Raw genomic sequence first — 12,933 nt, forward strand, 5'->3', positions numbered from 1 at the left:
AATCTGGAGGCAGAGGCAGGTGGATCTCTGAGTTCAAGGCAATTCTGGTCTACGGAGAGAGTTCCAGAACAGCCACTGCTGCTGTTTCTGCCTCGTGTTTAGAAAGAACACTAGGAGAGAAGAGGGAAAATGCAAGCATAAACAAGCAGAGGAAAGTCAGAAGTCTGCTGCAGCCTTGAGCAAACTGGGAGACCTCATTCCCATCTTCTTACACTACAGTGCTTTTGTTTTCTCTACACAATCTATAAAATACCGTTGTAACATAATTACAAGCACCTTCACCAGTTTTGCTCACCAATAAGATTTGCCTTTCAAAATGTTCCTCATCTCAGAAAACAGGTTTCTTCATCTGAGCCGTGCAGTCTGGACTCTGGATGCAAGTCCCTTTGACAGCTGGCAGACGCTAAGAACAACAGACTGAAATGGAAAGACTCTGTTGGTAAATGTGTGCTGAGGTCCCAGCACAACTGTGGATACTGTCAAACTGGAAACTGCATATACACAATGCCTTCTCTCAACAAGTTTTCCAGAGCCTGGAATGCCAAGCTGATAACCCAGAGTGTTGTTCTTCATATCGTGGAGATTTAAGGAAGGGCAGTAAGCTCTGACAAGGACTTCTGTGTACATGCACATTTCCTTGTGTCTGCAATGCTCTTGTCTCCACCATCTCTCAGCTTCTTCACACCACCATCCCCATCTTGGTTTGTCGGTCTTCTTATCACACTTGGCTTAAGCATCTACTTTTCCAGAACATCCTATGAATGTCATTCATTCCTTCTACCTCACTCTCTATCTCAGTACCTGTGGCTCTGTGATGGCTTGTATATATGGTTGGCCCAGGGAGTGGCACTATTAGGAGGTGTGGCCTAGTTGGAATAGGTGTATCACTGTGTGTGTGGGCTTTAACACCCTAATCCTAGCTTCCTGAAGTCAATATTCTGTGAGTATGAATCAGATGAAGAAGTAGAACTCTCAGGCCTCCTGCACCATGCCTGCCTAGATGCCTCCATGTTCCCACCTTGATGATAATGGACTGAACCCCTGAACCTGTAAGCCAACCCCAATTCAATGTTCTTATAAGAGTTGCCTTATCATGGTGTCTGTTCCCAGCAGTAAAACCCTAACCAAGACAGTCTCATTGCCTTAGAATTCACTGAAGTACCAAATAGAAGACTATAGTTATTTATCTGCCCAGCCATTCCACTAGAACCAACTGTCACAAAATCAGAGACCAGGCTTGCAGTGATGTTGCTATGGAAGAGGAGAGAGCCAGACATAGACCACAGAAGACACCAACTTCAGAGGCAGGAGAGGACAACTTCCCTGATGCCAAGGACAAAGGGTTTCAAATGGGAAGTATCAGCTTTAGTTGTCAGCAATTGTGCAGCAAGCTGAGAGCAGAGTGCTGAGGCTGGCTGGAAGTCTAGCCTTTAACAGCTGAACCATCTCTCAGTATCTCATGTGAATCTTTTGCTTTTTCTTTGGCCATTTGGTTGGTTGCTTTCTATTTTATCTTATTTTATTATTATTTTCTTCTTTTAGTTTTTGATACTTGCTTTTTGTTTTCTTTTTTCTAAGAGAGAGAGAGAGAGAGAGAGAGAGAGAGCAAGAAAGGCTGTGGATTGGAGGTGATGGGAGGAGCTAGGGTGAATTAGGGGAGGGGGAACCCTATCAGAATATATGGTATGACAAAAATCTACTTTCAGTTAAAAAAGTAAAAGAATAGAGTTCTGTACATTTAGAGGTCCTGCTGATCTGGAATGGATGGAAGGAATGGAAACAAGTCACCAAGGCTCAAGAATGCACTTTTTGAGCAGCCTTGGGTGTGTAGAGAAGAGGACCAGTTCAGGAACAAGAGGAATGGTTACTGTTCAAAGCAGTGTTGTTGGACTCTTAGGGTCAAAGGCTGGCCCTATGATTCAGTCATCCTTCTTCACCTGATCAATTAAAGAAACAGGCAACCACGAAAAGCAAATAAAGATTTGTTCAGGAAAAACAAGTAGGTCCACTGACGCCCCTTTACACCCAAGTTCATGTTCAGGATCCTGACACGAGTTTGAAATGAAAACAAAGGCCAAGAGTTTGACTAATTAAGCTGCTCTGATCAATGTGTGGCCCTGCCATCTTTGATTCATGGTTCCAGGCTCTCCTGCAATGTGGTCTACTTAGCTCCTCCTCGGCCTGCCACCAGGATTCCAGCTTTTCCTTCTCTCAACAAGAGACTCCTGGGAAATTCCAGTGTTGCAGAGACCCCTGTTTCGGTAGTCTGGCAGTCAAAAGGAAGGACAATAATGTGTCGTTAAGTATCTTCATTTCTGCCAGGGAAGGTTCAGAAAGGAAGCTAGTGGGTCTGGAGAGGGGTAGGATTGTGATTTATTACTAAAGGAAGTGTCGGAACACTCCTCAAACAACTGCGGAGATTCTTGGACAGCACTTGGCTACACAGGCACCTCTTTCTCAGCTTGAGCAATGCCAGAAAGCCATGACAGAGATAGATCAACAGTGGGTGTGCGGTAATTAGACATTGAATAATGACTGCCATTGCAGGTAGCTATAGTACAGAGCCCAACACCTTTAGCTTCTCCTGGTATTTAGCAAAATAAATCTGCTCTTATCCGTATGCTTAAGGTAAGGCTTGGAAAATATCTCCCTGGCCTCCCCTCCTCCACCACCAGCCACTTTCAGATCTAAAATTTATCTAATGATCAATAATGAATCCAAAGCAAAAATAGCATCTTCCTTTCACAAATGTAGTTTCCTTTCTTTTGTTGCATGACAATTTTTATTTTAATAAAGTTTATTTTTTCACTAAAATATGACAGACACATAACCGATAAACAGCATTTCTCATCTTACCACTCCCAAATCCTCTAGGAGATTAATAATTCACTACCTCTTGGTGGCTTAAAAAATGAAGCTTTTATCTTTGAATCTATCTATAACCCCATTCTCTTCTCCTCCTACTTGCTAAATAGACCTCATTTATCACTCATTTTATGGGTGCTTATCTACCCCAAGAGAAGCTTGATCAGATAACCTGGGCCTTAAAAAAAGCAAAGGAGGATTGCTAGAAATGACTTCCATTGTTTGAGAAGCTCTCTTTGATCTTCAATTTTTAGTAAAGCTAGAGAATGCCTCCTGGGTCTCTTTGACTCTTTCGATGGTCCAGGGAATGGTCCCCTGAGTCTCAGAGACTACTGAGTCTATGCAGAATGGGGCTTTTTGGATCTGATCCTGCAGAATGGTTTGAAGATGAGTTTAATCCTTAGTCAGACACTGAACATTCCTAGTTTAGTGCTGTGATATAATATGACAGATTTATACATTCTTCTGACATAATGAAATGTGGAGAGATGAAGTGTTTTATTTACACAGTAACCTCTTATTTCAACAGGTCACTGGCTTCATATAAGCTTTCTTGAGCTCATCAAAAAAGTCTCAAGCATTGCTTTGAGCACTACCCCCCGTCCACCAGCATAAAAAGTCCAAAGTGTTAAGCACTGAAGTCCAAAAGGAAAATATAGACACACACACACACATGAACACATACACATACACATGAACACATACACATACACACACACACACACACACACACACACACATGCACACACACCACCACCACCACCACCACCATCACCACCATCACCACCTCCAGGAGACCCAGGGACCTAAGAAACTTCCAGTCCCAAAGCACCTTTCTCCTTCAACTGAATACGGGACCAGGCAGAATTCGAATGACTCTCCTCACTTTCCAGGTTCTTCACCCACTCATCAGGTGTTGGTGATCATTCCTTCAGCTAAGCTGTTTGGAACTCCATTCATACAATAAATGAGATACACTCCTGTACTTTGGGAGAAAAGCAGTTTTATGAAGCAACCTGACAAAAATCAACAGAGTTGAGCTCCATAGCAGATTTCCTAGGTTTTGGGAATAGGACACAGAGGGGAAAGATTAATTAAACTAATTCAGGGAGAATTTGAAAATGTCAAGGAATCGTTTTAAATGATCTTGTCTGTCACGAAGCTGACATTGACCCTGTGCTCAGGTAGAGGATACAGAGAAGGGTTATGCTTTCCCCAGCAGTGGAGGGTATAGGAGTTCTGGAAACGACACAAGTATGAGAGTTTGACTGGAATAAAGCTACCGTAGCCCACTGTCTTCTAAATTAGCACCCGTGCTCAACACAAAGGTGACAGGCTGCATCTTCATACCCTCAGAGCTCGGGCAAAGCAAACCCACAATGTGGGGTTTCTGTGTGAGTAGAAGCTTGCGGCTGCAAAGAAAATTCAGAGTCAGTCCCTTCACTAAAACCATGGGAAATTTCCAGCAGCAAATGGCTTGCTCCAACACGTCTTGATTTGTCCCCTCCCCCATAACAGTCTAGAAAAAGGAGAAAAAGCAGGGTTTGTTCTAAAGTCAAGGCTTGCTGCTACTCAAAGTGCAACCAGGGGGGCCTCCACATGAGCCCCCACCTTGAAACACCTCATAAATGCAGACTTTCCCACGTCAGCTGCAATCCTCTTCAGAACAAACCAGTGATTTATAGGCACTATGAGAAGTCCCCGTTCTAAACCAGCTTGGTATCTCAACATTGGAATCCCTGAGGGAGCTTGTCACTAAGTGCATCAGCACCCACCCACCAATGGCACCTGTCCCTACCCACACACTTTAATACTGGGATCACAGACCTGCACCCTGAGACTATAGATGCTGGAGATGTGGACCTGAGCCCTCATGCCTTCCCATTCACTGAACCGCTTCCCCAGTCACTGGGGGATCTTTTGCAATGACAGATGCCATCCTTCTGGAATCTGATTAAAATGTTCAGTTTTCCTAAATGATTCCAAGTGCTCAAGCCACGGTCACAGCCCTGAGAGGCTTCCCAGACCTTCAAAAAAACTGTTCAATGGCCACGATCTGGATACTACCGGTGCAGAGTGAATACCAAGAGCTCCTAGCAGGCTAGCAGAGCTTCTGTTTGCCCACATATAGTTACAAGCCAGAATGAGGCCAGCACTTCACTCCAGGTGCCTAAGCCTCCTCCTTCACATATGAAGTTCCCTTCACTGTGGGTTTCAATCTGGGAAATCTGTTGTGACAGAACAAATCATTAAGCCTGGAATGTCTGTGCCAGTTTGTTGGACTCGTCTCCTACATAATGTTGGCAATTAAGATAAGGTCCCCATGCTATCAAGGTAGCAGAGGAAGAAAGGTTATACAAAAGACTTAGTGATCTCCAGCAGGCAAACAGACAAACCAAAACCAAAGAAGGGTTACCCACAGGCACCCTGCAAAGCCTGCCTGTGAGTCAGCTCAGGGAGGCCCAGCCCCTTCAGGAGAGCCTGATTTAGGATCAGCCCCTGCTTCCAGGCTGGGCTGGGCTGCATTTCCTCACAAGAACCAGTCTTAATAGCAACTCCCCGGCTGCCTAAAGTGTCACATTTTGCTCATTCCCAAGCCTTCTCCCCCACCCCTTTCCCAGACAACTTGCTGGTGAGCAGGGGGTGTTGTGAGCCACCTCCAGCCTCTTCCTTTGGTGACTGCAGTTAAACAACTTTCAACTCCTCTCATTGCAACGCTATGAAGTTCCTCGGGAAGCCCAGGAGCCTCACAGCTGCTTTTCTGCCTGTTTGCTGCCTCCTTTTGAAGATTCTGCAACCAGGGCACTGCCACTCTTATGACAACCGCTATGCTGGGTAAGTGGAGCCAACTTCTTGTGCTGCAAAGCTTTGACTTGTATGAGGGCATTGTTTACCCCCCATGTGCCTCACCATTTTGTTGCTGTTTGTGGTTTCTGTGTGGCTCTGAGGGCTTCATAGTCCCCTCTATAAACTGTGTAAACAGCATTCAGTATTGGTTCAGTTGGCTGAGAAAGTGCAGAAGGCAAGAGTCTGACTATCACACTGTTTAGAGCGTCCCAGTCCCGGCTGCGGCCTCAGAGTTCAATGGGAAAGTGTCTCTGGGGTGCTGTGGCTAGTATCTGCAGTCCCTGCCTCCGTGGATGCTCAGGCTAAAAGATACTGTTATACCATATGAGGTATGACCTGAAAATTAGTGTCCTTTAGAATGGTGCACGCACTTCAGCCACGGGCTATAATAGAACAGTGACTTCTTATTGAAGAACTGAAGATGATTTAAAAAAAAATAAGTGTCAGAGTGATTGTTACATATTTCAAACCTGGGCAGTTCAAATAATTCAACACAAAATAAGCAGAATAAAAGTAGTCAACTGTAAAATGCTGGTATTTTTAAGGAGAAACAGAAGAAAAAAGCAGTTTTCTCCTCTCTGTAAGTTAGAAGGCTCTGAGATGGCAATCTCAGGGAGGCCCAGAGCTGGGACTAAAGCAATGTACCACTGTGTATGTTCTTATTATCCCGAAGGCTTGCTGTGGTACAGACAGCGTGAGCTTGGCTCAGATTTGCAGAGTGCTGTTCTTTGAATCTGGAAATTATAGAATGCCTGCATTTTAGAGAGGAACCTTAACTAGATCCTCAAGTTTGGTGGCTTAAAACCAAGGAGGAGAAGTAACAACCCTGTACCACTCAGTTATTTCCAGTGGGAAAAAAATTAGCATCCCAAAGAAAAGTTGCTCATTTTAGGTATCTTATGTAGAGCTTGTGAGAATCTGGAAGACAGAACTGTGTTTCCCTTTCTCTCCCTATGGAGCTGGATGGTGCTTTTATTTAGTAATCTTCCAAATACAGGATTTACAGGGAGACATTCACCAGCATGATTTTAATTGGAGAGGGAACAAGATCAAGTGGGAAGGTGTTCGGTGAAATAAAGGTGGGAATATAACCTTGAAAATTCCCACCTATATTTTTTTTCTTGAGGCACAGAAGGGCATTTACATCCAAGAGGTTCTTCCTAGTCTCCTGCACAACAAGGCCTAGGCTTACCATCCTGTAATTTGTCATGTGCCTCACAACCCTCCTTAGAGATGCGAGCAAAGAATGCTTAATGACCGACCTGCAGCCTACGGCTGTGGAGGAATTAATCGGACCTTTTGGCTGACGTCAGACCAGATGATGAACATATATCATCAGTTTAGATGTGCTCCGTGTGAGACCGGTCCCCACTCCTCCACTCAGCTGTGGCCCTTGTACATAATTACTTCAGTGTGGCACTCATCAGTCATGAGTTACCGGCTTCCTTCAGCTGAACAGGTGTGCGTCCTTTGCCAAGCACCACTCGGTGTGGGGGGAAGAAGGCCAGCAGCATCTTTTCTGTCAGAATTTTTAAGAAATGGCCACCTCTCTGGGAGATCGTCCTGCCTCCTCTCTTACTGTGCACTGAAGGTAGTAATTGCCATTTCTTCTAGCCTGCAACATAATGAGATAGCCCCAAATGTGTAAATTACCAGATGTCTGAATGCTGGGAGGACCAAAGAGTGAGATGAGCACTGAGGAGGTGAAGACTCTCTCACTACCTGTCCCTCACAATAGACCTAACAATAAGGCCTCCTGAAATCAGAACCATTCTGAGTGCTCCCTCCACGGAAAACAGAGAACTTTAACTCACCTTCAAGATACAGACGTCCTTCTCTCATTACCAAGGACAAATGCTTCTTGACTCAGGAGTGCTTTGCTTTGTTTACTTAGGAACCACTGGGTACACAGTTAGCTCTCTAGGGATTAAGGATCTGGTAGGAAAACAGTAAAATGCTAACGTTGTCTTTGTCTTTGCCACCGCCTGTTTAGCATGGCTGTAAGCTGCCTTATTGTTATTCCTTCATAGGTCGTGTTGATTTTCTTATTAATAATTATGGGATAATCTTATCCCTTATATTATGGAAAAGATATTTGGCAGGTCTTGCCCAAATGCAATCCTATGTGATTGTCATCTGCAGGCCCCTGAGCATGAATTAAAATTAGAATATTCAGGAAAAACAGCAAGGCCCCTTCAGGGCAGCTAATGAGCAGCGGGTCCTCTCTATCCAAACAATAACAGCCAAATAGAGCCAATGTGTAGCAGAGGCTTCCTTGAAGTGTCTCAGGAAATGAGTTTAAAAATGAGTTAGAGAACCTACAGGCCTACAGGGGACTCTGAAGACAAAGGCTGAGACCTTTTTGGGTAACTATATCAGACCACACTTTGACAAGAGACATTTAAAAAGACAGAAGAGAACACAGCAAGGTCAACAATTTGACTCCCAGTAATATAGCTCTACCACTGCTCAGCTAGGGAAGGGCTGTAGGAGCTGACAGCGCCACGTCAGACATGTCCAGCACTTCCATCAAATGGTACTCAGGGAACGAGACTCCCACATAGGCAAACACCACTCTGGCTTCTCTTCTTTCCCCTCAGCTTGTTTTCATGGAAGGATCCGTTATTTACTATATACTGTGTGGTTAGAACAGACAAATAATGGTCTGTACCATAGGAAGTGTGTGGGGGGGGGGGGAGGGAGGGTGTGTGTGTGTGTGTGTGTGTGTGTGATGTTCACAGTCAAGAGGCAAAGAGACACGAATACCTTTCTCAGCTCACATTCATTCTGGAACATTAACCTGTGGAGATTTGCTGCCCACATTCACGGGAGGTCCTCCCTCCTCAGCTAACCGTTTCTGGAAACACTGACGAATCCACATGCAGGCACAGCTTGGGTAACTCTGGTTCGGAGATATCGTACTTGAAGTGTCTGCAAGGATGTATTTAGGGTTCTCTCCCAGCTTTGCCTCACCCCTCAAACTGTACATTGCACCCTAACAGCCATTTAGGAAAAAGTAGTGCTTTTACCTTGTTCTGGAAAGAACACGATCACTTCAACAATAAAGGGAAAGCTTTAAAGGCAAAACTGGAAGTTTAATCTCAGCTACCTCCTCTCAGGGCTGCGGGCAGCACAGTGGTCCCTCAGTGCTTGGAGTGTAGGTGGAGAACATAAGAAATGGGAAGAAGATAAAGGGGAGACTTTAGATGCTTTGAAGATGAGAAAAAGTAGGACTAAAGTATCTGTGGACATGGCCCTTCACCCTCACAAGTATTATCTCAATGTTTGCTGTGTGCCAAGAGCATCAACCAACAGTGGATGCCCTAGAAAAGTTGCCAGTGAAGAGACTGGTCCCAACACAAAAACCATCCAGGGTCTAAGTGCTGCCTAGATAAGCAGGCTATGGTAAGTATCATGGTCATTGTGCTAACACAGAGGGCTAGGCATCTTTCCTCAGGCTGAGCCCATCCTGATCTCCCAGAACTGCTGGGTCTCCACTATCAGTACAAAGAGGCCTGGTTTCCCACCAATATTGCATGTGGAGACTTGAATATACTGGTTCTCAGTCTGCTTTCTGAGGTCCTCTGTACAGGTCCTTTGTCAATACGGTTTCTTCTGCTCCTCTTTTCCTTTCTGGAGGGAGCAGCTGTGGCGATGCTGCCTTTTCCTACATGACTCTCTTATAATAGGTCTGCTCATGGCAGCTGGTGTGTGCTGGTGGATAGTCCTGAAGCCCTACCCACCCCTCTACTAGTGCATATCTACCCACAGTTCTATAGCCATCTGTGGGAACAGGAGAAGGGATTCCAAGAAGAAAGAAAGACTTTTGAAAGAGTTGTTTCTCAAAATTCTGTGTGGCCTGGAATTAGGGTGTGGTCAATCAAAGAGAAATCAATAGGAAACAGAGTCGCTCAGGAGAATAGACCAGCCCTGGGGACATGAGGTATACTTTATACTTGGCCTTCCCTCCTCTGGTGATTCTATCTCTCAACAGTAGTTTCGACTTCTTTTGTGTTTCCTTGAATGTTCTGATGTTTAGAAACAGGCTTGAGTGTAAGACGTCGGGAATCTGAGAGTTCCTTCTATGTTGGTGGTTAAATCAGAAAAGCTCAAGACTCCACTTCTCTAGGACTGGTCAGTGTTGCCATAACAGACACATTTGTGCCTAGAATGCCCACATATTAATTGACAATGCCTTCTTTCTATCAGAGAAGAGTCCCCTTGGACAGTAACTCGTACATTGGACACTTTGTTCTTATACCATGGACTTTAATGGGGCTATCTGTATTCCTTTAACTATCTTCTTATTTTATTTTCAAAGAAAAATTTGTCCCTAATTATCCCATTCCAGTGAAAGACACTTCATTTGTTCCCTTTTCTCCCTGAGAATGGCTGCCAGCCACCTCTGGAACTACTTTACCTCAGTCTGGGGTAATCTCCTCCCACAGATCTGACTCTAGTCCTTTCTCATACTAACAATCTTACTAAAATAACAAGTGTGTTATTCTCAAAGGCCAACTTTGGGTCTCAAGTGCTGCCTTTGTCAAACCGATTTCTCCGCCTGGCTTTCAAGGCATCTGTAATTGGTCTTCCTCTGTTTCACTCTTGCTCAGAGCCCTGCTCTAATCAGAGAAATAGGGCTGTAGTACTGCACACTTCTAGTCCCTGAGGCAGACAGACCTGAAAGCGTAAGGCAGGCTCATAAATGACAAGGAGTGTGCTAGAGATCTGGGATGTTATAAAGGACGTTTGGTGAGGCAGTTGAAAGGTTGGTTTTGAACCATTCCCCCACAAGGCAGTATGTATGTAGTCTCCAGTACTTTCTGGAAGTTTCTTTTGCTTTCTCTGTCTTAATTATGGTTTCCACTGCTGTGAAGAGACACCATAACCAAGGCAACTCTTATAAAGGAGAACATCTCATTGGGACTAGATTACACCTTCAGAGGTTTAGTCCATTGTCACCATGGTGGGAAGCATGGCAGAGAGCAGGCAAACTTGGTGCTGGAGACCGAATTAGGACTTTCACATCTTGATCTGCAGGCCGCAGAGGGAGACTATGTGTCATATTGGGCATAGCTTGAACATATATGAGACTGCAAAGCCTGCAACCAGAGTAACACACTTCCTCCAACAAGGCCACACCTCCTAATAGTGCTACTCTATGAGACAAGCACGCAAATACATGAGACTATGGGGGCCATATCTATTCAAACCACCACACTCCCCTCCTACTAATGGTGGGGTATTTTTAGTTTTCCTTGTGTGCTGGCTGAAAGCAGAGCTCCAAGAACTGGTTGTTTATCAACACATGCAGCAAGAGCTTTCCTCACATCAGTGCGCTCTGCATTCGGGTCTCCTGCTTTGCTGGCTAAAGACGACGGGCAAGGTTTCTGCTTTCTAATCCTCTGAAGGAGGAGTTCTGAGCCCGTGGGTTGGGACCCCCACAGGGGTAGCATATCATATATTTACATTATGATTCATACCAGAAGCAAAAATCCCAGTTGTGACATAGCAAAGAAATAATTTTATGGTTGGGGGTCACCACAACATGAGGTCACAGCATTTGGAAGGATGAGAACTGCTCTAAACTGGACTTTTTATGAGATTCTCCCTCTCCCTCTTCCTCTCCCTCTCTCCCTCCCTTCTTCTCCCCCACCGCCCCATTCACACAGCTAGTGGAAAGAGGAATGTTTCTAATACCCAGAAGCCACTTTCTCCTCAGAACTTGATCTAATATTGTTCCTTTATTTTATAGTACCAAAACATCTTCTGGGTAACAGCATGAAACATAGTCACTTTCATCTTTTGAAAATGAAGCAGAAGCGTTAATGTCTCATCACTTCACAGCCTAGCTTGGTCTGGCCACAATGCACCAATGTTCTGTCTTAAACAGAATTACAAGCAGAAAACTTGGAATTGCAGCAGAGAAAATACTTGTTTTTGTTGTTGTTGTTGTTGTTGTTGTTGTTGTTGTTTTGGGTTTTTTTGTTTTGTTGTTGTTTTTTTTTTTGAGTCTTCATTATGATCAATCAATAAGTAACTAGTTTACTGGGTTGGCGCTTGCTTTGCTAAGTCTACGCCATTCCAACCTGCCAGAGGCCTCTGGGTGTTTTGTTTTGTTTCTTTAATATTAACATAGACTACACGAGAGAAAGTTCCAGGAGCACACTCTGGTTGTTGTCATAAATTTTCTAAAATTCTCAAAGAAGAAATTTGCCTTTGAAAACATGACAAAACAAACTTCTAGGTCGTTTTCTTCAACAAAATCTACATCTTTGCTTTTTTTTTCAACATTTTGAAAATAGTAAAACATTTTCTTTAAGTATCTATTTTAGAATATTGATGGGCTGCCTTGCTTTTGCTTGTTTGTTGCCATAGCAAAGAACCCCTTCCCTTAATAGTCTACATAAATTCATTTTGTATGCATATAAAAATCCAGAAGAGCTCTGGCTGGTTGGCAGTGCTAGTTATCCAGCAGCTTTGACCTGGTCAACACCCAACTCAGAAAAGAGCTTTTTATGAATGTGTGTATGATATATATATATATATATAAATATATATCATATACACATATATTCACTTTACATCCCAATATCAGTCCTATTACCCATCACAGGGATCCTCCCCCTCCCCCTCCTCTTTCCCTCTGGGAAGGGGGGGCCCCTCTAGATATTACCTCGCAACTCCCCCCAACCCCCTTAATCCCCACCCACTCCTCCTTATTATTTGGCTTCCTTGGTTCTGTGGATTATAGCATGGTTAACACTTAAAGAAATGTTCACCATTCTTAGTCATCAGGGAAATACAAAAATACAAATCAAAACAATTCTGAGATTTTGCCTTACACGTATCAAAATGACTAAGATCAAAAATTCAAGAGACATTACTTGCGGGCAAGAATGTAGAGCCAGGGGACACTCCTCCATTGCTGGGGAGGGGGGAGTGCAAACTGGTACAGCTACTCTGGAAATCAATTTGGCAGTTTCTCAGGAAAAAAATGGGGGTAGTTCTACCTCAAAACCAGCTATACTACTCCTGGAAATATACCCAAAAGATGCTCCACCATCCCACAAGGACACTTGCTCCACTATGGTCATAGGAACTTTATTTGTAATAGCCAGAAACTGAAGACAACCTAGATGTTTCTCATGTGAGGAATGCGTAAAGAAAATGTGGTTATTTACATAATGGAATACTACTCAGCTATTGAGAATGAGAACG

The 12,933-nt window shown here is 44.0% G+C and overlaps 1 protein-coding gene across 1 annotated transcript in view; it reads left to right on the plus strand.

Moving 5' to 3' along the window:
• The first annotated feature begins 5,406 nt into the window (after positions 1 to 5,406).
• Cpa6 (carboxypeptidase A6) overlaps positions 5,407 to 12,933 on the plus strand; it is a 361,770-nt gene continuing 354,243 nt past the window's right edge. Inside the window, exon 1 of the mRNA NM_001415862.1 lies at positions 5,407 to 5,700. Within this exon, the coding sequence (NP_001402791.1) occupies positions 5,585 to 5,700 (116 nt within the window). The 5' untranslated portion in view covers positions 5,407 to 5,584. The remainder of the gene's footprint in view (positions 5,701 to 12,933) is intronic.

The sequence above is a fragment of the Rattus norvegicus genome, chromosome 5, assembly GCF_036323735.1.
Source record: "Rattus norvegicus strain BN/NHsdMcwi chromosome 5, GRCr8, whole genome shotgun sequence".
Lineage (NCBI taxonomy): Eukaryota > Metazoa > Chordata > Mammalia > Rodentia > Muridae > Rattus > Rattus norvegicus.